This window comes from Poecilia reticulata, chromosome 19 (assembly GCF_904066995.2).
Source record: "Poecilia reticulata chromosome 19, P_reticulata-male-v2, whole genome shotgun sequence".
NCBI lineage: Eukaryota > Metazoa > Chordata > Actinopteri > Cyprinodontiformes > Poeciliidae > Poecilia > Poecilia reticulata.
Window position 1 is genome coordinate 5,512,007 of NC_088848.1, and position 26,605 is coordinate 5,538,611.

A 26,605-nucleotide genomic window follows, 5' to 3' on the forward strand; every position below is an offset into this window, starting at 1 on the left:
GGTCCAACCACAACAACTGAAGCTGCAACAACAACCACTGCAACTCCAACCACAACAACTGAAGCTGCAACAACAACCATTGCAGCTCCAACCACAACAACTGAAGCACCTACAACAACCATTGCAGCTCCAACCACAACCACTGCAGCTCCAACCACAACCACTGCAACTCCAACCACAACAGCAGCACCAACCACAACAGCATCTCTAACCACAACAACTGAAGCTCCAACAACCACTTCAGTTCCAACCACAACAACTGAAGCTCCAACGACAACAACAGCATCTCCAACCACGACAACTGCAGCTCCAACCACAACAACTGAAGCAACAACAACAACCACAGCAGCTCCAACCACAACAACTGAAGTACCAACAACAACCACAGCAGCTCCAACCACTACCACAGCTTCTCCAACCACAACCACTGAATTAACAACAACCACAGCAGCTCCAACAACAACCACAGCTTTTCTAACCACAACCACTGCAGCAACAACAACCACTGAAGCACCAACCACAACCACTGCAGCTCCAACCACAACCACTACAACTCCAACCACAACAGCATCTCCAACCACAACAACTGAAGCTCCAACAACCACTTCATCTCCAACCACAACAACTGAAGCTCCAACGACAACAACAGCATCTCCAACCACGACAACTGAAGCTACAACCACAACCACTGCAGCTCCAACTACCACCACTGCAGCTCCAACCACAACAGCATCTCCATCCACAACAACTGAAGCTCCAACAACAACCACTTCTGCTCCAACCACAACAGGATCTCCAACCACAACAACTGAAGCTCCAACGACAACAACAGCATCTCCAACCACGACAACTGCAGCTCCAACCACAACAACAGAAGCTACAACCACAACAACTGAAGCAACAACAACAACCACAGCAGCTCCAACCACAACAACTGAAGTACCAACAACAACCACAGCAGCTCCAACCACAACCACAGCTTTTCCAACCACAACCACTGCAGCAACAACAACCACTCAAGCACCAACCACAACCACTGCAGCTCCAACCACAACCACTGCAACTCCAACCACAACAGCAGCTCCAACCACAACCACTTCAGCACCAACAACAATCACTGAAGCTCCAACCACCACCACAGCACCATCAACCACTGCAGCTCCAACCACAACCACAGCTTTTCCAACAACAACCACTGCAGCTCCAACCACAACAGCATTTCCATCCACAACAGCATCTCCAACCACAACCACAGCAGCTCCAACCACAACAGCATCTCCAACTACAACAACTGAAGCACCTACCACTCCAACAACAATTGCAGCACCAACAACAACCACTGCATCTCCAACCACAACAACTGAAGCTCCAACGACAACAACAGCATCTCCAAGCACAACAGCATCTCCAACCACAACAACTGAAGCAACAACAACAACCACGCTCCAACCACAACAGGATCTCCAACCACAACAACTGAAGCTCCAACGACAACAACAGCATCTCCAACCACAACAACTGCAGCTCCAACTACAACCACAGCAGCCCCAACCACAACCACTGAAGCAACAACAACCACAGGAGCTCCAACAACTACCACAGCTCTTCCAACCACATCCACTGCAGCACCAATAACCACTGAAGCACCAACCACAACCACTGCAGGTCCAACCACAACAACTGAAGCTGCAACAACAACCATTGCAACTCCAACCACAACAACTGAAGCACCTACAACAACCACTCCTGCTCCAACCACAACCACTGCAGCTCCAACCACAACCACTGCAACTCCAACCACAACAACAGCAGCTCCAACCACAACAGCATCTCTAACCACAACAACTGAAGCTCCAACAACCACTTCATCTCCAACCACAACAGCATCTCCAACCACAACAACTGAAGCTCCAACGACAACAACAGCATCTCCAACCACGACCACTGCAGCTCCAACCACAACTGAAGCAACAACCACAACAACTGAAGCAACAACCACAGCAGCTCCAACCACTACCACAGCTTCTCCAACCACAACAACTGAAACACCAACTACAACCACTGAAGCTCCAACCACAACAACTGAAGCACCAACCACAACCACTGCAACTCCAACCACGACAGCAGCTCCAACCACAACAGCATCTCTAACCACAACAACTGAAGCTCCAACGACAACAACAGCATCTCCAAGCACAACCACAGCTTTTCCAACCACAACCACTGAAGCAACAACAACAACCACAGCAGCTCCAACCACAACAACTGAAGCTCCAACTACAACCATAGCAGCTCCAACCACAACCACTGAATCAACAACAACCACAGCAGCTCCAACCACAACAACTGATGTAACAACAACCACTGCAGCTCCAACCACAACAACTGATGTACCAACAACCACAGCTTCTCCAACCACAACAACTGAAACACCAACAACCACAGCAGCACCAACTACAACTACAGCTTTTTCAACCACAACAACTGAAGCTCCAACTACAACCACAGCAGCTCCAACCACAACCACGGAAGCAACAACAACTACAACAGCAGCTCCAACCACAACTACTGAAGCACCAACAACAACCACAGCAGCTCCAACAACTACCACAGCATTTCCAACCACAACCACTGCAGCACCAACAACAACCATTGCAGCTCCAACCACAACAACTGAAGCACCTACAACAACCACTCCTGCTCCAACCACAACCACTCCTGCTCCAACCACAACCACTCCAGCTCCAACCACAACCACTGCAACTCCTACCACAACAACAGCATCTCTAACCACAACAACTGAAGCTCCAACAACAACCACTTCAGCTCCAACCACAACGGCATCTAAAACCACAACAACTGAAGCTCCAACCACAACAACTGAAGCACCAACAACAACCACAGCAGCTCCAACCACAACAACTGAAGTACCAACAACAACCACAGCAGCTCCAACCACTACCACAGCTTCTCCAACCACAACAACTGAAACACCAACAACCACAGCATCTCCAACCACAACAACTGAAGCACCAACAACAACCACAGCAGCTCCAACCACTACCACAGCTTCTCCTTCCATAACTACTGAATTAACAACAACAACCACAGCAGCTGCAACAACGACCACAGCTTCTCCAACCACAACCACTGCAGCACCAACCACAACCACTGCAGCTCCAACCACAACCACTGCAACTCCAACCACAACAGCAGCTCCAACCACCACAGCATCTCCAACCACAACAACTGAAGCTCCAACAACAACCACTTCAGCTCCAACCACAACAACTGAAGCTCCAACGACAACAACAGCATCTCCAACCACGACCACTGCAGCTCCAACCACAACAACTGAAGCTACAACCACAACAACTGAAACACCAACAACCACAGCTTCTCCAACCACAACAACTGAAGCACCAACAACCACAGCAGCACCAACTACAACTACAGCTTTTCCAACCACAACAACTGAAGCAACAACAACTACAACAGCAGCTCAAACCACTACCACAGCTTCTCCTTCCATAACTACTGAATTAACAACAACAACCACAGCAGCTGCAACAACGACCACAGCTTCTCCAACCACAACCACTGCAGCACCAACCACAACCACTGCAGCTCCAACCACAACAACAGAAGCACCAACCACAACCACTGCAGCTCCAACCACAACCACTGCAACTCCAACCACAACAGCAGCTCCAACCACAACAGCATCTCTAACCACAACAACTGAAGCTCCAACAACAACCACTTCAGCTCCAACCACAACAGCATCTCCAACCACAACAACTGAAGCTCCAACGACAACAACAGCATCTCCAACCACGACCACTGCAGCTCCAACCACAACAACTGAAGCAACAACCACAACAACTGAAGCAACAACAACAACCACAGCAGCTCCAACCACTACAACAGCTTCTCCAACCACAACCACTGAAGCAACAACAACCACAGGAGCTCCAACCACTACAACAGCTTCTCCAACCACAACAACTGAAACACCAACAACCACAGCAGCACCAACTACAACTACAGCTTTTCCAACCACAACAACTGAAGCTCCAACTACAACCACAGCAGCCCCAACCACAACCACTGAAGCAACAACAACTACAACAGCAGCACCAACTACAACTACAGCTTTTCCAACCACAACAACTGAAGCTCCAACTACAACCACAGCAGCCCCAACCACAACCACTGAAGCAACAACAACTACAACAGCAGCTCCAACTACTACCACAGCTTCTCCATCCACAACTACTGAATTAACAACAACAACCACAGCAGCTGCAACAACTACCACAGCTTTTCCAACCACAACCACTGCGGTTCCAACCACAACAACTGAAGCTGCAACAACAACCATTGCAGCTCCAACCACAACAACAGCAGCTCCAACCACAATAGCATCTCTAACCACAACCACTGAAGCAACAACAACAACCACAGGAGCTCCAACAACTACCACAGCTCTTCCAACCACAACCACTGCATCACCAACAATCACTGAAGCACCAACCACAACCACTGCAGCTCCAACCACAACCACTGCAACTCCAACCACGACAGCAGCTCCAACCACAACAACTGAAGCTCCAACGACAACAACAGCATCTCCAAGCACAACCACAGCTTTTCCAACCACAACCACTGAAGCAACAACAACAACCACAGCAGCTCCAACCACAACAACTGAAGCTCCAACTACAACCATAGCAGCTCCAACCACAACCACTGAAGCAACAACAACTACAACAGCTCCAACTACTACCACAGCTTCTCCATCCACAACTATTGAATTAACAACAACAACCACAGCAGCTGCATCAACTACCACAGCTTTTCCAACTACAACCACTGCAGCACCAACCACAACCACTGCAGGTCCAACCACAATAACTGAAGCTGCAACTCCAACCACAACAACTGAAGCACCTACAACAACCACTCCTGCTCCAACCACAACCACTGCAGCTCCAACCACAACAACAGCATCTCCAACCACAACAGCATCTCCAACCACAACCACTGCAGCTCCAACAACAACCACTTCATCTCCAACCACAACATCATCTCCAACCACAACAACTGAAGCTCCAACGACAACAACAGCATCTCCAACCACGACCACTGCAGCTCCAACCACAACAACTGAAGCAACAACCACAACAACTGAAGCAACAACAACAACAGCATCTCCATCCACAACCACTGCAGCTCCAACAACAACAACTGAAGCTACAACAACCACAACAACTGAAGCAACAACAACAGCATCTCCATCCACAACCACTGCAGCTCCAACAACAACAACTGAAGCTACAACCACAACAACTGAAGCAACAACAACCACTGCAGCTCCAACCACAACAACTGATGTAACAACAACCACAGCAGCTCCAACCACAACAACTGATGTACCAACAACCACAGCTTCTCCAACCACAACAACTGAAACACCAACAACCACAGCAGCACCAACTACAACTACAGCTTTTCCAACCACAACAACAGCAGTTCCAACCACAACAGCATCTCTAACCACAACAACTGAAACTCCAACAACAACCACTTCTGCTCCAACCACAACAGCTTCTCCAACCACAACTACTGAAGCTCCAACGACAACAACTGAAGCAACACCAACAACCACAGCTTCTCCAACCACAACAACTGAAACACCAACAACCACAGCAGCACCAACTACAACTACAGCTTTTTCAACCACAACAACTGAAGCTCCAACTACAACCACAGCAGCTCCAACCACAACCACGGAAGCAACAACAACTACAACAGCAGCTCCAACAACTACCACAGCATCTCCTTCCATAACTACTGAATTAACAACAACAACCACAGCAGCTGCAACAACGACCACAGCTTCTCCAACCACAACCACTGCAGCACCAACCACAACCACTGAAGCTCCAACCACAACAACTGAAGCACCAACCACAACCACTGCAGCTCCAACCACAACCACTGCAACTCCAACCACAACAACTGAAGCACCAACCACAACCACTGCAGCTCCAACCACAACCACTGCAGCTCCAACCACAACAACTGCAGCTCCAACCACAACCACAGCAGCTCCAACCACAACAGCATCTCCAACCACAACAACTGAAGCTCCAACAACAACAACAGCATCTCCAACCACAACCACTGCAGCTCCAACCACAACAACTGAAGCTACAACCACAACAACTGAAGCAACAACAACCACAGCAGCTCCAACAACTACCACAGCTTCTCCAACCACAACCACTGAAGCAACAACAACCACTGCAGCTCCAACCACAACAACTGATGTAACAACAACCACAGCAGCTCCAACCACAACAACTGATGTAACAACAACCACAGCTTCTCCAACCACAACAACTGAAACACCAACAACCACAGCAGCACCAACTACAACTACAGCTTTTCCAACCACAACAACTGAAGCTCCAACTACAACCACAGCAGCTCCAACCACGACCACTGCTGCTCCAACCACAACAACTGAAGCTACAACCACAACAACTGCAGCAACAACAACAACCACAGGGGCTACAACAACTACCACAGCTTTTCCATCCACAACCACTGCAGCGTCAACAACCACTGAAGCACCAACCACAAACACTGCAGGTCCAACCACAACAACTGAAGCACCTACAACAACCATTGCTGCTCCAACCACAACAACTGAAACACCAACAACAACCACTGCAGCTCCAACCACAACCACTGAATTAACAACAACCACAGCAGCTCCAACAACTACCACAGCTTTTCCAACCACATCCACTGCAGCACCAACAACCACTGAAGCACCAACCACAACCACTGCAGGTCCAACCACAACAACTGAAGCTGCAACAACCATTGCAGCTCCAACCACAACAGAAGCACCAACCACAACCACTGCAGCTCCAACCACAACAGCAGCTCCAACCACAACAACAGAAGCACCAACCACAACCACTGCAGACTGCAGCTCCAACCACAACAGCATCTCCAACCACAACAGCATCTCTAACCACAACAACTGAAGCTCCAACAACAACCACTTTAGCTCCAACAACAACAGGATCTCCAACCACAACAACTGAAGCTCCAACGACAACAACAGCTTCTCCAACCACAACCACTGCAGCTCCAACCACAACCACTGAATTAACAACAACATCCACAGCAGCTCAAACGACTACCACAGCTATTCCAACCACAACAGCACCTCCAACCACAACAGCATCTCCTACCACAACAACTGAAGCACCAACAACAACCATAGCAGCTCCAACTACAACCACAGCTTTTCCAACCACAACAACTGAAGGACCAACAACAACCACAGCAGCTCCAACCCCAAGCGAAGCTTCTCCAACAACAACAACTGAAGGACCAACAACAACAACTGCAGCTCCAACCACAACCACTGCAGCACCAAAAACAACCACTGACGCTCCAACCACAACAACTGAAGCACCAACAACAACCACTGCAGCTCCAACCAGAACAACTGAAGGACCAACAACAACAACCGCAGCTCCAACCACAACCACTGCAGCACCAACAACAACCACCACAGCACCAACAACAACCACTGCAGCTCCAACCACAACAACTGAAGCACCAACAACAACCGCAGCTCCAACCACAACCACTGCAGCTCCAACCACAACAACTGAAGCATCAACAACCACAGCAGCACCATCTTCAACTACAGCTTTTACAACCAAAACAACTGAAGCTCCAACGACAAGAACAGCTTCTCCAACCACAACCACTGCAGCCCCAACCACAACAACTGAAGCAACAACAACAACAGCATCTCCAACCACAACAACTGAAGCTCCAACAACAACAACAGCATCTCCAACCACAACCACTGCAGCTCCAACAACAACAACTGAAGCTACAACCACAACAACTGAAGCAACAACCACAGCAGCTCCAACAACTACCACAGCTTCTCCAACCACAACCACTGAAGCAACAACAACCACTGCAGCTCCAACCACAACAACTGATGTAACAACAACCACAGCAGCTCCAACCACAACAACTGATGTACCAACAACCACAGCTTCTCCAACCACAACAACTGAAACACCAACAACCACAGCAGCACCAACTACAACTACAGCTTTTCCAACCACAACAACTGAAGCTCCAACTACAACCACAGCAGCTCCAACCACGACCACTGCTGCTCCAACCACAACAACTGAAGCTACAACCACAACAACTGCAGCAACAACAACAACCACAGGGGCTCCAACAACTACCACAGCTTTTATAACCACAACCACTGCAGCGTCAACAACCACTGATGCACCAACTACAACCACTGCAGATCCAACCACAACAACTGAAGCTGCAAAAACAACCACAGCAGCTCCAACCACAACAACTGAAACACCAACAACAACCACTGCAGCTCCAACCACAACCACTGAATTAACAACAACCACAGCAGCTCCAACAACTACCACAGCTTTTCCAACCACATCCACTGCAGCACCAATAACCACTGAAGCACCAACCACAACCACTGCAGGTCCAACCACAACAACTGAAGCTGCAACAACAACCATTGCAGCTCCAACCACAACAACAGAAGCACCAACCACAACCACTGCAGCTCCAACCACAACAGCATCTCCAACCACAACAACAGAAGCACCAACCACAACCACTGCAGCTCCAACCACAACAGCATCTCCAACCACAACAGCATCTCTAACCACAACAACTGAAGCTCCAACAACAACCACTTTAGCTCCAACAACAACAGGATCTCCAACCACAACAACTGAAGCTCCAACGACAACAAAAGCTTCTCCAACCACAACCACTGCAGCTCCAACCACAACCACTGAATTAACAACAACATCCACAGCAGCTCAAACGACTACCACAGCTATTCCAACCACAACAGCACCTCCAACCACAACAGCATCTCCTACCACAACAACTGAAGCACCAACAACAACCATAGCAGCTCCAACTACAACCACAGCTTTTCCAACCACAACAACTGAAGCACCAACAACAACCACAGCAGCTCCAACCACAACCGAAGCTTCTCCAACCACAACAACTGAAGGACCAACAACAACTGCAGCTCCAACCACAACCACTGCAGCACCAAAAACAACCACTGACGCTCCAACCACAACAACTGAAGCACCAACAACAACCACTGCAGCTCCAACCAGAACAACTGAAGGACCAACAACAACAACCGCAGCTCCAACCACAACCACTGCAGCACCAACATCAACCACCACAGCACCAACAACAACCACTGCAGCTCCAACCACAACAACTGAAGCACCAACAACAACCGCAGCTCCAACCACAACCACTGCAGCTCCAACCACAACAACTGAAGCATCAACAACCACAGCAGCACCATCTTCAACTACAGCTTTCTGAAGCTCCAACCACAACTATTGCAGCTCCAACCACAACCACTGCAGCTCCAACCACAACAACGGAAGCACCAACAACAACCACTACAGCTCCAACCACAACAACTGAAGCACCAACAACAACCACTGCAGCTCCAACCACAACAACTGAAGCACCAACAACCACTACAGCTCCAACCACAACAACTGAAGCAACAACCACCACCACTGCAGCTCCATCGACAACCAAAACAGCTGCAACCACAACACATGAAGCTACAGCCACAACCACAGCAGCTCAAACCACAATCACAGGATCACCTATTAAAACCACATCTACCCTATTGACAACCAGAGGATCTATAACCACAACAACTGAAGCTCCAACCACAACCACTGAAGCAACAACAACTTCAACAGCAGCTCCAACTACTACCAGTGCTTCTACAACCACAACTACTGAAGCACCAACAACAACCACTGAATTAACAACAACCACAGCAGCTTCAACAACTACCACAGCTTTTCCAACCACAACCACTGCAACTCCAACCACAACAGCAGCTCCAACCACAACAGCATCTCCAACCACAACAACTGAAGCTCCAACAACAACCACAGCAACTCCAACCACAACAGCAGCTCCAACCACAACAGCATCTCTAACCACAACAGCTGAAGCTCCAACAACAACCACTTTAGCTCCAACCACAACAGGATCTCCAACCACAACAACTGAAGCTCCAACGACAACAACAGCTTCTCCAACCACAACCACTGCAGCCCCAACCACAACCACAGAATTAACAACACCATCCACAGCAGCTCCAACAACTACCAAAGCTTTTCCAACCACAACCACTGCAGCACCAACAACCACTGAAGCACCAACCACAACCACTTCAGCTCCAACCACAACCACTGCAACTCCAACCACAACAACAGCAGCTCCAACAACAACAGCATCTCTAACCACAACTGAAGCTCCAAAAACAACCACAGCAGCTCCAACCACAACAGCATCTCTAACAACAACAACTGAAGCTCCAACAACAACCACAGCAGCTCCAACCACAACAGCATCTCCAACCACAACAACTGAAGCTCCAACAACAACAACAGCAGCTCCAACCACAACCACTGCTGCTACAACCACAACAACTGAAGCAACAACAACAACCACCGGTTCTCCAACCACAACCACTGAAGCAAAAACAACAACCACAGGGGCTCCAACAACTATCACAGCTTTTCCAACCACAACCACTGCAGCTCCAACCACAACAACTGAAGCATCAACAACCACAGCAGCACCATCTTCAACTACAGCTTTTCCAACAACAACAACTGAAGCTCCAACCACAACTATTGCAGCTCCAACCACAACCACTGCAGCTCCAACCACAACAACGGAAGCACCAACAACAACCACTACAGCTCCAACCACAACAACTGAAGCACCAACAACAACCACTGCAGCTCCAACCACAACCACTGCAGCTCCAACCACAACCACAGAATTAAAAACACCATCCACAGCAGCTCCAACAACTTCCAAAGCTTTTCCAACCACAACCACTGCAGCACCAACAACCACTGAAGCAACAACCACAACCACTGCAGCTCCAACCACAACCACTGCAACTCCAACTACAACAACAGCAGCTCCAACAACAACAGCATCTCTAACCACAACAACTGAAGCTCCAACAACAACCACAGCAGCTCCAACCACAACAGCATCTCTAACAACAACAACTGAAGCTCCAACAACAACCACAGCAGCTCCAACCACAACAGCATCTCCAACCACAACAACTGAAGCTCCAACAACAACAACTGAAGCTACAACCACAACAACTGCAGCAACAACAACAACCACAGCTTCTCCAACCACAAACACTGAAGCAACAACAACCACAGGGGCTCCAACAACTACCACATCTTTTCCATCCACAACCACTGCAGCGTCAACAACCACTGAAGCACCAACCACAACCACTGCAGGTCCAACCACAACAACTGAAGCTGCAACAACAACCATTGCAACTCCAACCACAACAACTGAAGCTGCAACAACAACCATTGCAGCTCCAACCACAACAACTGAAGCACCTACAACAACCATTGCAGCTCCAACCACAACCACTGCAGCTCCAACCACAACCACTGCAACTCCAACCACAACAGCAGCACCAACCACAACAGCATCTCCAACCACAACAACTGAAGCTCCAACAACCACTTCAGTTCCAACCACAACAACTGAAGCTCCAACGACAACAACAGCATCTCCAACCACGACCACTGCTGCTCCAACCACAACAACTGAAGCTACAACCACAACAACTGAAGCAACAACAACAACCACCGGTTCTCCAACCACAACCACTGAAGCAAAAACAACAACCACAGGGGCTCCAACAACTATCACAGCTTTTCCAACCACAACCACTGCAGCTCCAACCACAACAACTAAAGCATCAACAACCACAGCAGCACCATCTTCAACTACAGCTTTTCCAACAACAACAACTGAAGCTCCAACCACAACTATTGCAGCTCCAACCACAACCACTGCAGCTCCAACCACAACAACGGAAGCACCAACAACAACCACTACAGCTCCAACCACAACAACTGAAGCACCAACAACAACCACTGCAGCTCCAACCACAACCACTGCAGCCCCAACCACAACCACAGAATTAAAAACACCATCCACAGCAGCTCCAACAACTACCAAAGCTTTTCCAACCACAACCACTGCAGCACCAACAACCACTGAAGCAACAACCACAACCACTGCAGCTCCAACCACAACCACTGCAACTCCAACTACAACAACAGCAGCTCCAACAACAACAGCGTCTCTAACCACAACAACTGAAGCTCCATCAACAACCACAGCAGCTCCAACCACAACAGCATCTCTAACAACAACAACTGAAGCTCCAACAACAACCACAGCAGCTCCAACCACAACAGCATCTCCAACCACAACAACTGAAGCTCCAACAACAACAACTGAAGCTACAACCACAACAACTGCAGCAACAACAACAACCACAGCTTCTCCAACCACAAACACTGAAGCAACAACAACCACAGGGGCTCCAACAACTACCACAGCTTTTCCATCCACAACCACTGCAGCGTCAACAACCACTGAAGCACCAACCACAACCACTGCAGGTCCAACCACAACAACTGAAGCTGCAACAACAACCACTGCAACTCCAACCACAACAACTGAAGCTGCAACAACAACCATTGCAGCTCCAACCACAACAACTGAAGCACCTACAACAACCACTGCAGCTCCAACCACAACCACTGCAGCTCCAACCACAACCACTGCAACTCCAACCACAACAGCAGCACCAACCACAACAGCATCTCTAACCACAACAACTGAAGCTCCAACAACCACTTCAGCTCCAACCACAACAACTGAAGCTCCAACGACAACAACAGCATCTCCAACCACGACAACTGCAGCTCCAACCACAACAACTGAAGCTCCAACGACAACAACAGCATCTCCAACCACGACAACTGCAGCTCCAACCACAACAACTGAAGCAACAACAACAACCACAGCAGCTCCAACCACAACAACTGAAGTACCAACAACAACCACAGCAGCTCCAACCACTACCACAGCTTCTCCAACCACAACCACTGAATTAACAACAACAACCACAGCAGCTCCAACAACAACCACAGCTTTTCTAACCACAACCACTGCAGCAACAACAACCACTGAAGCACCAACCACAACCACTGCAGCTCCAACCACAACCACTGCAACTCCAACCACAACAGCAGCTCCAACCACAACCACTGCAGCACCAACAACAATCACTGAAGCTCCAACCACCACCACAGCATCATCAACCACTGCAGCTCCAACCACAACAGCATTTCCATCCACAACAGCATCTCCAACCACAACCACAGCAGCTCCAACCACAACAACTGAAGCACCTACCACTCCAACAACAATTGCAGCACCAACAACAACCACTGCAGCTCCAACCACAACAACTGAAGCTACAACCACAACAACTGAAGTACCAACAACAACCACAGCACCTCCAACCACTACCACAGCTTCTCCAACCACAAACACTGAATTAACAACAACCACAGCAGCTCCAACAACTACCACAGCTTTTCTAACCACAACCACTGCAGCAACAACAACCACTGAAGCACCAACCACAACCACTGCAGCTCCAACCACAACCACTGCAACTCCAACCACAACAGCAGCTCCAACCACAACCACTTCAGCACCAACAACAATCACTGAAGCTCCAACCACCACCACAGCATCATCAACCACTGCAGCTCCAACCACAACAGCATTTCCATCCACAACAGCATCTCCAACCACAACAACTGAAGCACCTACCACTCCAACAACAATTGCAGCACCAACAACAACCACTGCAGCTCCAACCACAACAACAGGAGCTACAACCACAACAACTGAAGCAACAACAACAACCACAGCAGCTCCAACCACAACAACTGAAGCACCAACAACAACCACAGCAGCTCCAACCACAACCACTGAATTAACAACAACAACCACAGCAGCTCCAACAACCACCACAGCTTTTCTAACCACAACCACTGCAGCAACAACAACCACTGAAGCACCAACCACAACCACTGCAGCTCCAACCACAACCACTGCAACTCCAACCACAACAGCAGCTCCAACCACAACCACAGCAGCACCAACAACCACCACAGCACCATCAACCACTGCAGCTCCAACCACAACCACAGCTTTTCCAACAACAACCACTGCAGCTCCAACCACAACAGCATTTCCATCCACAACATCAACTCCAACAACAACCACTGCAGCTCCAACCACAACAGCATCTCCATCCACAACAACTGAAGCACCTACCACTCCAACAACAATTGCAGCACCAACAACAACCACTGCAGCTCCAACCACAACAACTGAAGCTCCAACCACAACCACTGCAGCTCCAACCACAACAGCATCTCCATCCACAACAACTGAAGCTCCAACCACAACCACAGCTGCTCCAACCACGACCATTGCAGCACCAACCACAACCACTGCAGCTCCAACCACAACAACTGCAGCTCCAACCACAACAGCAGCTCCAACCACAACCACTTCAGCACCAACAACAATCACTGAAGCTCCAACCACCACCACAGCACCATCAACCACTGCAGCTCCAACCACAACCACAGCTTCCAACAACAACCACTGCAGCTCCAACCACAACAGAATCTCCATCCACAACAACTGAAGCTCCAAACACATCCACAGCTGCTCCAACCACGACCATTGCAGCTCCTACCACAACAGCATCTCCAACCACAACAACTGAAGCACCTTCCACTCCAACAACAATTGCAGCACCAACAACAACCACTGCAGCTCCAACCACAACAACTGAAGCTACAACCACAACCACTGCAGCTCCAACTACAACCACTGCAGCTCCAACCACAACAGCATCTCCATCCACAACAACTGAAGCTCCAACCACAACCACAGCTGCTCCAACCACGACCATTGCAGCTCCAACCACAACCACTGCAACTCCAACCACAACAACAGCTACTCCAACCACAACAACTGAAGCTACAACAATCACAGCAGCAACAACCACTCCAGCTCCAACTACAACCACAGCAGCACCAACTACAACTATAGCTTTTCCAACGACGACAATTGAAGCTCCAACAACTACCACAGCTATTCCAACCACAACCGCTGCAGCACCAACCACAACAGCACCTCCAACCACAACAGCATCTCCTACCACAACAACTGAAGCACCAACAACAACCATAGCAGCTCCAACTACAACCACAGCTTTTCCAACCACAACAACTGAAGGACCAACAACAACAACAACCGCAGCTCCAAGCAAAACCACAGTAGATCTAACCACAACAACTGAAGCACCAACAACAACCACAGCAGCTCCAACCACAACCAAAGCTTCTCCAACCACAACAACTGAAGGACCAACAACAACTGCAGCTCCAACCACAACCACTGCAGCACCAAAAACAACCACTGACGCTCCAACCACAACAACTGAAGCACCAACAACAACCACTGCAGCTCCAACCAGAACAACTGAAGGACCAACAACAACAACCGCAGCTCCAACCACAACCACTGCAGCACCAACAACAACCACCACAGCACCAACAACAACCACTGCAGCTCCAACCACAACAACTGAAGCACCAACAACAACCACTGCAGCTCCAACCAGAACAACTGAAGGACCAACAACAACAACCGCAGCTCCAACCACAACCACTGCAGCACCAACAACAACCACCACAGCACCAACAACAACCACTGCAGCTCCAACCACAACAACTGAAGCACCAACAACAACCGCAGCTCCAACCACAACCACTGCAGCTCCAACCACAACAACTGAAGCATCAACAACCACAGCAGCACCATCTTCAACTACAGCTTTTCCAACCACAACAACTGAAGCTCCAACCACAACTATTGCAGCTCCAACCACAACCACTGCAGCTCCAACCACAACAACGGAAGCACCAACAACAACCACTACAGCTCCAACCACAACAACTGAAGCACCAACAACAACCACTGCAGCTCCAACCACAACAACTGAAGCACCAACAACCACTACAGCTCCAACCACAACAACTGAAGCAACAACCACCACCACTGCAGCTCCATCGACAACCAAAACAGCTGCAACCACAACACATGAAGCTACAGCCACAACCACAGCAGCTCAAACCACAATCACAGGATCACCTATTAAAACCACATCTACCCTATTGACATCCAGAGGATCTATAACCACAACAACTGAAGCTCCAACCACAACCACTGAAGCAACAACAACTTCAACAGCAGCTCCAACTACTACCAGTGCTTTTCCAACCACAACTACTGAAGCACCAACAACAACCACTGAATTAACAACAACCACAGCAGCTCCAACAACTACCACAGCTTTTCCAACCACATCCACTGCAACTCCAACCACAACAGCAGCTCCAACCACAACAGCATCTCTAACCACAACAACTGAAGCTCCAACAACAACCACAGCAGCTCCAACCACAACAGCATCTCTAACAACAACAACTGAAGCTCCAACCACAACCACTACAACTCCAACCACAACAGCAGCACCAACCACAACAACTGAAGCTCCAAAAACAACCACTTTAGTTCCAACCACAACAGGATCTCCAACCACAACAACTGAAGCTCCAACGACAACAACAGCTTCTCCAACCACTGCAGCCCCAACCACAACCACAGAATTAACAACACCATCCACAGCAGCTCCAACAACTACCAAAGCTTTTCCAACCACAACCACTGCAGCACCAACAACCACTGAAGCACCAACCACAACCACTGCAGCTCCAACCACAACCACTGCAACTCCAACCACAACAACAGCAGCTCCAACAACAACAGCATCTCTAACCACAACAACTGAAGCTCCAACAACAACCACAGCAGCTCCAACCACAACAGCATCTCTAACAACAACAACTGAAGCTCCAACAACAACCACAGCAGCTCCAACCACAACAGCATCTCCAACCACAACAACTGAAGCTCCAACAACAACAACAGCATCTCCAACCACAACCACTGCAGCCCCAACCACAACCACAGAATTAACAACACCATCCACAGCAGCTCCAACAACTACCAAAGCTTTTCCAACCACAACCACTGCAGCACCAACAACCACTGAAGCACCAACCACAACCACTGCAGCTCCAACCACAACCACTGCAGCTCCAACCACAACCACTGCAACTCCAACCACAACCACAGCAGCTCCAACCACAACAGCATCTCTAACAACAACAACTGAAGCTCCAACAACAACCACAGCAGCTCCAACCACAACAGCATCTCCAACCACAACAACTGAAGCTCCAACAACAACCACCGCTTCTCCAACCACAAACACTGAAGCAACAACAACAACCACAGGGGCTCCAACAACTACCACAGCTTATCCAACCACAACAACTGAAGCTCCAACCACAACTATTGCAGCTCCAACCACAACCACTGCAGCTCCAACCCCAACAACAGCAGTTCCAACAACTACCACATTTTTTCCAACCACAACAACTGAAACACCAACAACAACTGCAGCTCAAACCACAACTATTGCAGCTCAAACCACAGCCACTGCAGCTCCAACCACAACAACTGAAGCACCAACAACAACCACTGCTGCTCCAACCACAACCACTAAAGCAACAAGAACAACCATGGCAGCTCCAACCACAACAGCATCTCCCACCACAACCACAGCAGCTCCAACCACAACAACTGAAGCACCAACAACAACCATAGCAGCTCCAACCACAACAACTGAAGCGCCAACTACAACAACTGACGCTCCAACTACAACAACTAAAGCACCAACAACTGCAGCTCCAACCACAACCATTGCATCACCAACAACATCCACTGAAGCTCCAACCACCACCACCACAGCACCAACAAAACCCACTGCAGTTCCAACCACAACCACTGCTTTTTCAACCACAACAACTGAAGCACCAACCACAACCACAGCAGCTCCAACCACAACAACTGAAATTCCAAATACAACAACACCAGCTCCAACCACAACCAAAGCTTCTCCAACCACAACAACTGAAGGACCACCAACAACAACCGCATCACCAACAACAACCACTGCAGCTCCAACCACAACCACAGCTTTTCCAACAACAGCTGAAGCTCCCACTGCAGCTCTAACCACAGCAGCATCTCCAATCACAACAGCATCCCAAACTGCAACAACTGAAGCACCTACAACAACCACAGCAGCTCCAACCACAACAGCATCTCCAACCACAACAACTGAAGCTCCAACAACAACCACAGCAACTCCAACCACAACCACTACAACTCCAACCACAACAGCATCTCTAACAACAACAACTGAAGCTCCAACAACAACCACAGCAGCTCCAACCACAACAGCATCTCCAACCACAACAACTGAAGCTCCAACAACAACAACAGCATCTCCAACCACGACCACTGCTGCTCCAACCACAACAACTGAAGCTACAACCACAACAACTGAAGCAACAACAACAACCACCGCTTCTCCAACCACAACCACTGAAGCAACAACAACAACCACAGGGGCTCCAACAACTACCACAGCTTTTCCAACCACAACAACTGAAGCTCCAACCACAACTATTGCAGCTCCAACCACAACCACTGCAGCTCCAAGCCCAACAACAGCAGTTCCAACAACTACCACATTTTTTCCAACCACAACAACTGAAACACCAACAACAACTGCAGCTCAAACCACAACTATTGCAGCTCAAACCACAGCCACTGCAGCTCCAACCACAACAACTGAAGCACCAACAACAACCACTGCAGCTCCAACCACAACCACAGCTTTTCCAACAACAGCTGAAGCTCCCACTGCAGCTCTAACCACAGCAGCATCTCCAATCACAACAGCATCTCAAACTGCAACAACTGAAGCACCTACAACAACCACTGCAGCTCCGACCACAACCAAAGCTTCTCCAACCACAACAACTGAAGGACCAACAATAACAACCGCAGCTCCAAGCACAACCACAGCAGCTCCAACCACAACAACTGAAACTCCAAATACAACCACAGCAGCTGCATCCACAACCAAAGCTTCTCCAACCACAACAACTGAAGGACCACCAACAACAACCGCATCACCAACAACAACCACTGCAGCTCCAACCACAACAACAGCTTTTCCAACAACAGCTGAAACTCCCACTGCAGCTCCAACCACAGCAGCATCTCCAATCACAACAGCATCTCAAACAGCAACAACTGAAGCACCAACAACAACCACAGCAGCTCCAACCACAACAACTGAAGCACCAACAACCACTGCAGCTGCAACCACAACACCTGAAGCACCAACAACAACCACTGCAGCTCCAACCACAACCACTGCAGCTCCAATCTCAACAACGGAAGCACCAACAACAACCACTGCAGCTCCAACCACAACAACTGAAGCACCAACAACAACCACTGCAGCTCCAACCACAACCACTGCAGCCCCAACCACAACCACAGAATTAACAACACCATCCACAGCAGCTCCAACAACTACCAAAGCTTTTCCAACCACAACCACTGCAGCACCAACAACCACTGAAGCACCAACCACAACCACTGCAGCTCCAACCACAACCACTGCAACTCCAACCACAACAACAGCAGCTCCAACAACAACAGCATCTCCAACCACAACAACTGAAGCTCCAACAACAACCACAGCAGCTCCAACCACAACCACTGCAGCAACAACCACAACCACAGAATTAACAACACCATCCACAGCAGCTCCAACAACTACCAAAGCTACAACCACAGCAGCTCCAACCACAATCACAGGATCACCTATTAAAACCACATCTACCCTATTGACAACCAGAGGATCTATGACCACAACAACTGAAGCACCAACAACAACAACCACTGCAGCTCCATCCACAACAACTGAAGCACCAACAACCAATACAGCTCCAACCACAACAACTGAAGCAACAACCACCACCACTGCAGCTCCATCGACAACCAAAACAGCTGCAACCACAACACATGAAGCTACAGCCACAACCACAGCAGCTCAAACCACAATCACAGGATCACCTATTCAAACCACATCTACGCTATTGACAACCAGAGGATCTATAACCACAACAACTGAAGCACCAACAACAACAACAGCAGCAGCTCCATCAAAGACCACGTCTGCTCCAACCACAACAACTCAAGCTACAGCCACAGCCACAGCAGCTCAAACCACAACCACAATCACAGCAGCTCCCACAAAAACCACTGCAACGCCAACCACAACAACTGAAGCACCAACAACAACCACAGCAGCTCCAACCACAACAACTGAAGCACCAACTACAACAACTGACGCTCCAACTACAACAACTAAAGCACCAACAACTGCAGCTCCAACCACAACCATTGCATCACCAACAACATCCACTGAAGCTCCAACCACCATCACCGCAGCACCAACAACAACCACTGCAGTTCCAACCACAACCACATCTTTTTCAACCACAACAACTGAAGCACCAACCACAACCACAGCAGCTCCAACCACAACAACTGGAGGACCAACAATAACATCGGCAGCTCCAAGCACAACCACAGCAGCTCCAACCACAACAACCGAAACTCCAAATACAACAACACCAGCTCCAACCACAACAGCATCTCTAACCACAACAACTGAAGGACCACCAACAACAACCGCATCACCAACAACAACCACTGCAGCTCCAACCACAACCACAGCTTTTCCAACAACAGCTGAAGCTCCCACTGCAGCTCCAATCACAACAGCATCTCAAACTGCAACAACTGAAGCACCTACAACAACCACTGCAGCTCCAACCACAACCAAAGCTTCTCCAACCACAACAACTGAAGGACCAACAATAACAACCGCAGGTCCAAGAACAACCACAGCAGCTCCAACCACAACAACTGAAACTCCAAATACAACGACAGCAGCCACAACCACAACCATTGCAGCTCCAACATCAATCACAGGATCACCTATTAAAACCACAGCTACTCTATCAACAACCACTGCAGCTCCAACTACAACAACTGAAGCTACAGCCACAACCACAGCAGCACCAACAACAACCACAGCAGCTCCAACTACAACAACTGAAGCTACAGCCACAACCACAGCAGCTCAAACCACAATCACAGGATCACCTATTAAAACCACATCTACCCTATTGACAACCAGAGGATCTATAACCACAACAACTGAAGCACCAACAACAACAACCACAGCAGCTCCAACATCAATCACAGCAGCAACAACCACAATCACAGGATCACCTATTAAAACCACAGCTACTCTATCGACAACCACAGGTTCTACAACCACAACAACTGAACTACCAACAACAACCACAGCTTCTCCAACCACAACCACAATAGCAGCAACCACAACCACAGCAGTTCAAACCACAACCACTGGAGGTGCAACCACAACCACAGCAGCTCCTACAACAACCACTGCAACTCCAACCACAACAACTGAAGCAACAACCACCACCACTGCAGCTCCATCACCAACCACAGCAGCTCCAACCACAACAAGTGTAGCTACAGCCACAACCACAGTAGCTCCAACCACAATCACAGGATCACCTATTAAAACCACAACTACCTTATCGACAACCACAGGATTTATACCCACAACAACTGAAGCACCAACAACAGCTGCTCCATCAACGACAGTATCACCTATTAAAACCACAGCTACTCTCTCGACAACCACAGGATCTACAACCACAGCAACTGAAGCACCTACAACAACCACAGCAGCTCCAACCAGAACAACTGTAACTTCAACTACAGCCAGAGCAGCTCCAACAACAGTATATCCAACCACAACAGCCACATCAGCTCCAACTACAATTACAGCTTCTCCTCCAACAACAGCAACTGAAGTACCAACATCAACCACAACAGCTCCATCCTCAACCATTACATCTCCAACCACAACCATTGCCGCTCCAACATCAATCACAGCAGCTCCAACCACAACCACTGGAGGTGCAACCACAGCCACAATAGCTCCAACCACAACAAGTGAAGCTACAGCCACAACCACAACCATTGCAGCTCCAACATCAATCACAGGATCACCTATTAAAACCACAGCTACTCTATCAACAACCACTGCAGCTCCAACTACAACAACTGAAGCTACAGCCACAACCACAGCAGCACCAACAACAACCACAGCAGCTCCAACTACAAAAACTGAAGCTACAGCCACAACCACAGCAGCTCAAACCACAATCACAGGATCACCTATTAAAACCACATCTACCCTATTGACAACCAGAGGATCTATAACCACAACAACTGAAGCACCAACAACAACAACCACAGCAGCTCCATCAACCACAGCTGCTCCATCAACAACGACAGGATCTCCTATTAAAACCACAGCTACTCTCTTGACAACCACAGGATCTACAGCCACAACAACTGAAGCACCTACAACAACCACAGCAGCTCCAACCAGAACAACTGTAGCTTCAACTACAACCAGAGCAGCTCCAACAACAGTATATCCAACCACAACAGCCACATCAGCTCCAACTACAATTACAGCTTTTCCTCCAACCACAGCAACTGAAGTACCAACATCAACCACAACAGCGCCAACCACAATCATTACATCTCCAACATCAATCACAGCAGCTCCAAGCACAATCACAGGATCACCTATTAAAACCACAGCTACTCTTTCAACAACCACAGGTGGTCCGTCATCAACCACAGCATTTCCAACTACAATCACAGTAGTTCCAAACTCAACCACAGCAGCTCCAACTACAAAAACAGCAACTGCAACCAGTACAACTTCAGCTCCAACTACAATTACAGGAACGCCTATTCAAACCACAGCTACTTTATCAACAACCACAGATGCTTCTGTCACAACCACAATAGCAGCAACCACAACCACAGCATCTTCAATAATAACCACTGCAGCTCTACCTACAACTGCAACTATGACAACCACAGCATTTCAAACTACATCCATATCAGCTCCAACCACAACAACTGAAGATCCAACTACAACCACAGCAGCACCAACAACAACTGTAGCTCCAATATCAATCACAGCAGCTCCAACCACAATCACAGGATCACCTATTAAAACCACAGCTACTCTATCAACAACCACAGTTACTCCAACTGCAACAAGTGAAGCACCAACAACCACTGCAGCTCCAACTACAAAAACAGCAACTGCAACCAGTACAACTTCAGCTTCAACTACAATTACAGGAACACCTATTCAAACCACAGCTACTCTATCAACAACCACAGCAGCTACTACTACAACCACAGCTTCTCCAACCGCAACAACTGAATCACCAACCACAACCACTGCAGCTCCAACAACCACAGCGTATTCAACAACAACCACAACAGCACCAAGTACAACCACAGCAGCTCCAACTGCAACTGCTGCAGCAGGAGAAACGACATTTACACACCCTCCAAGTATGTTATCTACTTTATAAACATGCACAATTTTGCACACATAGTTTCATTAAAATAGCTGAAATTACTTAATTAAATGATGAAATTCTTACATGGTTTCTTTGTGTTTCTTTTCTCAATTATGAAGATGCATGTGCTTCAAATCCATGCCTCGGTGGAAGCACTTGTGAGGAACGTGATGACCATAACTATGTGTGTTTGTGTGTGGCTGGAGAAGTTTATGGTCCTCAAGGCTGTCAAAATGGTATGTGTATGAATATGAAGTAACAAGGAAATGTGGTGCTTTGCTTAAGTAAGGCCTTATGGTGTCTATAAAAGAGTAAACTGACTTATCTGTTCATAAACCAACAAGTTCTTTTTTCATTTCTTATTTGTGTATCACTTAAATTTAATTTGCTGATAGGGAAAAATGAGAAAAAAAGTTTATAATTCTTGTTTCTGGTGGATGTTAATATTGTTGTACTAATATTTCAGATATTTTGACAACTAATGACAAGGAGAGCAGACATTTTTGTGCCCCAGTTTGCTTTTCACCCGGCTAAACGTGCATGGAAAAACAGCACCCATTAACTGGTTCAATTTTGATAAATTGCATGGTATACCATACCATACCATACCAACTTTATTTATAAAGCACTTTAAAACAACCACAGCTGATACAAAGTGCTGTACATTAAAACACAGCATAATAAAAAAAAAATAAATAAAAACTCTTACAGTTTAAAAACAAAAACATACACTCTAAAACTAGATCCCGGAGGAGTTAAAAGCCAAGTAAAATAAATGGGTTTTAAGACGAACTTTAAAAGTGGACAGTGAAGGGGCCTCTCTGACCTGCAAAGGCAAGTCATTCCATAACTTAGGACCTATGACAGAGAAAGCCCTGTCCCCTCTGAGCTTCCTCCTGGATCTTGGTACCTCCAAGTATAATGAAAGTCATTATACTTGCATGTCATCCTACCCGTAATTTTCACTTTCTGATATTGATTTGCGCATAGAAGCAAAATACATTTCCCTGCTATACTGCTCATCATTTTGCAGATGCAGCTGTGCATCTGCAAAATGATAGCATACGCAAACAGGTAGATCCTGTTTGTGTATGCTATCAAGTTTGCACCTGCTCTTATACAGATGAGTACCTCACTTTTTTTCTTTAAAACTGAATTTTCTTTATAATGCTACAATAGGATCTTTATAGTCATATTTTTACTAATTTTGAGGCACAAAGGCTAAGACTCACTACTGACTGCTTCTTTGTTGATAGATTGGTGGTTGATCTTTGTGATCGTTACATCTATCTTCGGATGCCTCCTCTTCATCGTGTTGATCGTTTTGCTGCTGTTAGTAAAAAGGTAAGTTTGAACCCACTTTGGTCTTGTTTCTTTTTTGTTTGTTTTTTTTCTAAAACTGCAACCTAACCTTTGCATTAGACAACAATTTATATTACAATAAATTTATATTATTGTAATATAATATAAATTATTATATTATAATATATAATTATTACATAATTATATATTATATAATATATAATATTATATAATATATAATATTATATAATTGTAATATAACAATTTATATTACAATATAAATTGTTGTCCAATGCAAAGGTTTTAAAGTTGAGTGATTTTACCAATTTTTTGCCAATGGTTATAGAAATCTAACTATAAACACGACACTCTAGAACACTGGAGACAGTTGTAATACTCTGTTATTCTTGTTTTTCAGATTCAAGAAGAAACTCTTCAAGAAGAAAGAAAAAGACATTTGGAAACCCTTCCAAGTTCCTTCCTTTTCCAAGGGCCCACCATCCTACAGCAGCAGTGATAGCTTTTTCACCTGGGTCAAAGAATCAGCAAACAGCCCAGGAAATTCTGGGGTCCCACGAATCCCGCGGGCCAAACTCAGTCCCAACTGGGACAGCAGGCCCAGCTCTGAGCTGACTCTGAGTAACAGCCGACAAAGCTTGATTCCTTCGGGGATGAACTCGGTGGGTACACCTCTCTTGCGAGACACACTGAAAACAAACATTTGCGTTTTATTCATTCACAAATTATGATCTGTCTTCTTCTCTCCTGCAGCGATTCAGCGACAGCCAAGATGACATGTTTTCATTCTCCCAGAGTCCATCCAGGAACATCCCCTACGAAGAGGTCCAAGCCAGAAACAGCTCTTACTACCAGATCCAAGCCACAAACCCTTATGCCAAGACCAAAGGCCAGACCAGCCCTTATTCAGTCATAACCTAATTTTTAAAAAATGCTCTAATTCATTGGGGCCCCACTGAAATGTTTTATATCATCCGAAATGTGCAATGCAATGTAGTAGATATCGCATAAATTAATATGAGCGTGATCGGTTCCATTCTGACGATTGATATTTTTTGACAGGAAATTTTGTTTACAGAGACGTCATAATGCATTTTATTTATGGTTTCCGTTGAGTGTGGTTTTTGTTTCCTTTATATTTATTAGGTTTTTTTTGTATTATATTTTGGATATTTAGATATTTTAGGTTTAATTTGATTCTCAGTTGTATATTTAACTAAGTTTTGGTAAAGGAGATGAGCTGACTATTGCTCTAAATCAGAAAATGTGTTTTGTATAAAAGTAAAATCTATTTATCACGTAAATCAAACAGTTTAGAGTATTTTATCATAGTTTATATATTTATTCTTTCCATACTGCCTTGTTTTATATTGTATTTAACACAATAACATTGTGTTAAGTTGCTGGTTTTTGAGTCTCACAAGTTTTATAAGGGTGATTTTGTTGTGATCCACTCATTAATGTTCATATTTTTATAGATATATATAGTCTAGATCAAACGTTTGCAAACTCAACATGAGAAAACTGTTATATTCAATAAATGTAAGAGAAAATTGTTTATTTTAGTAACTCAATTCACATTGAAATAGATTATTTAGACACATCAACTGATGTTTCCAAGTTTATAGTTTTGTTAATTAGGATTTTTGGTTTATTTCAAATGTAAACATAACATTTAACACCAGATCATT

The 26,605-nt window shown here is 47.0% G+C and overlaps 1 protein-coding gene across 1 annotated transcript; it reads left to right on the forward strand.

The window, feature by feature from the left end:
* Positions 1–315: 315 nt before the first annotated feature.
* Positions 316–26,605, forward strand: LOC145549185 (uncharacterized; the record flags this gene model as incomplete). The annotated part of the gene is made up of 10 exons (XM_081601011.1): positions 316–1,020; positions 6,126–6,660; positions 11,721–14,057; positions 15,337–17,444; positions 21,841–21,902; positions 22,834–23,081; positions 23,714–23,830; positions 24,851–24,938; positions 25,315–25,576; positions 25,668–26,605. Coding segments are annotated over 10 exons (6,630 nt in total), but the record flags the coding sequence as incomplete, so codon positions are not given.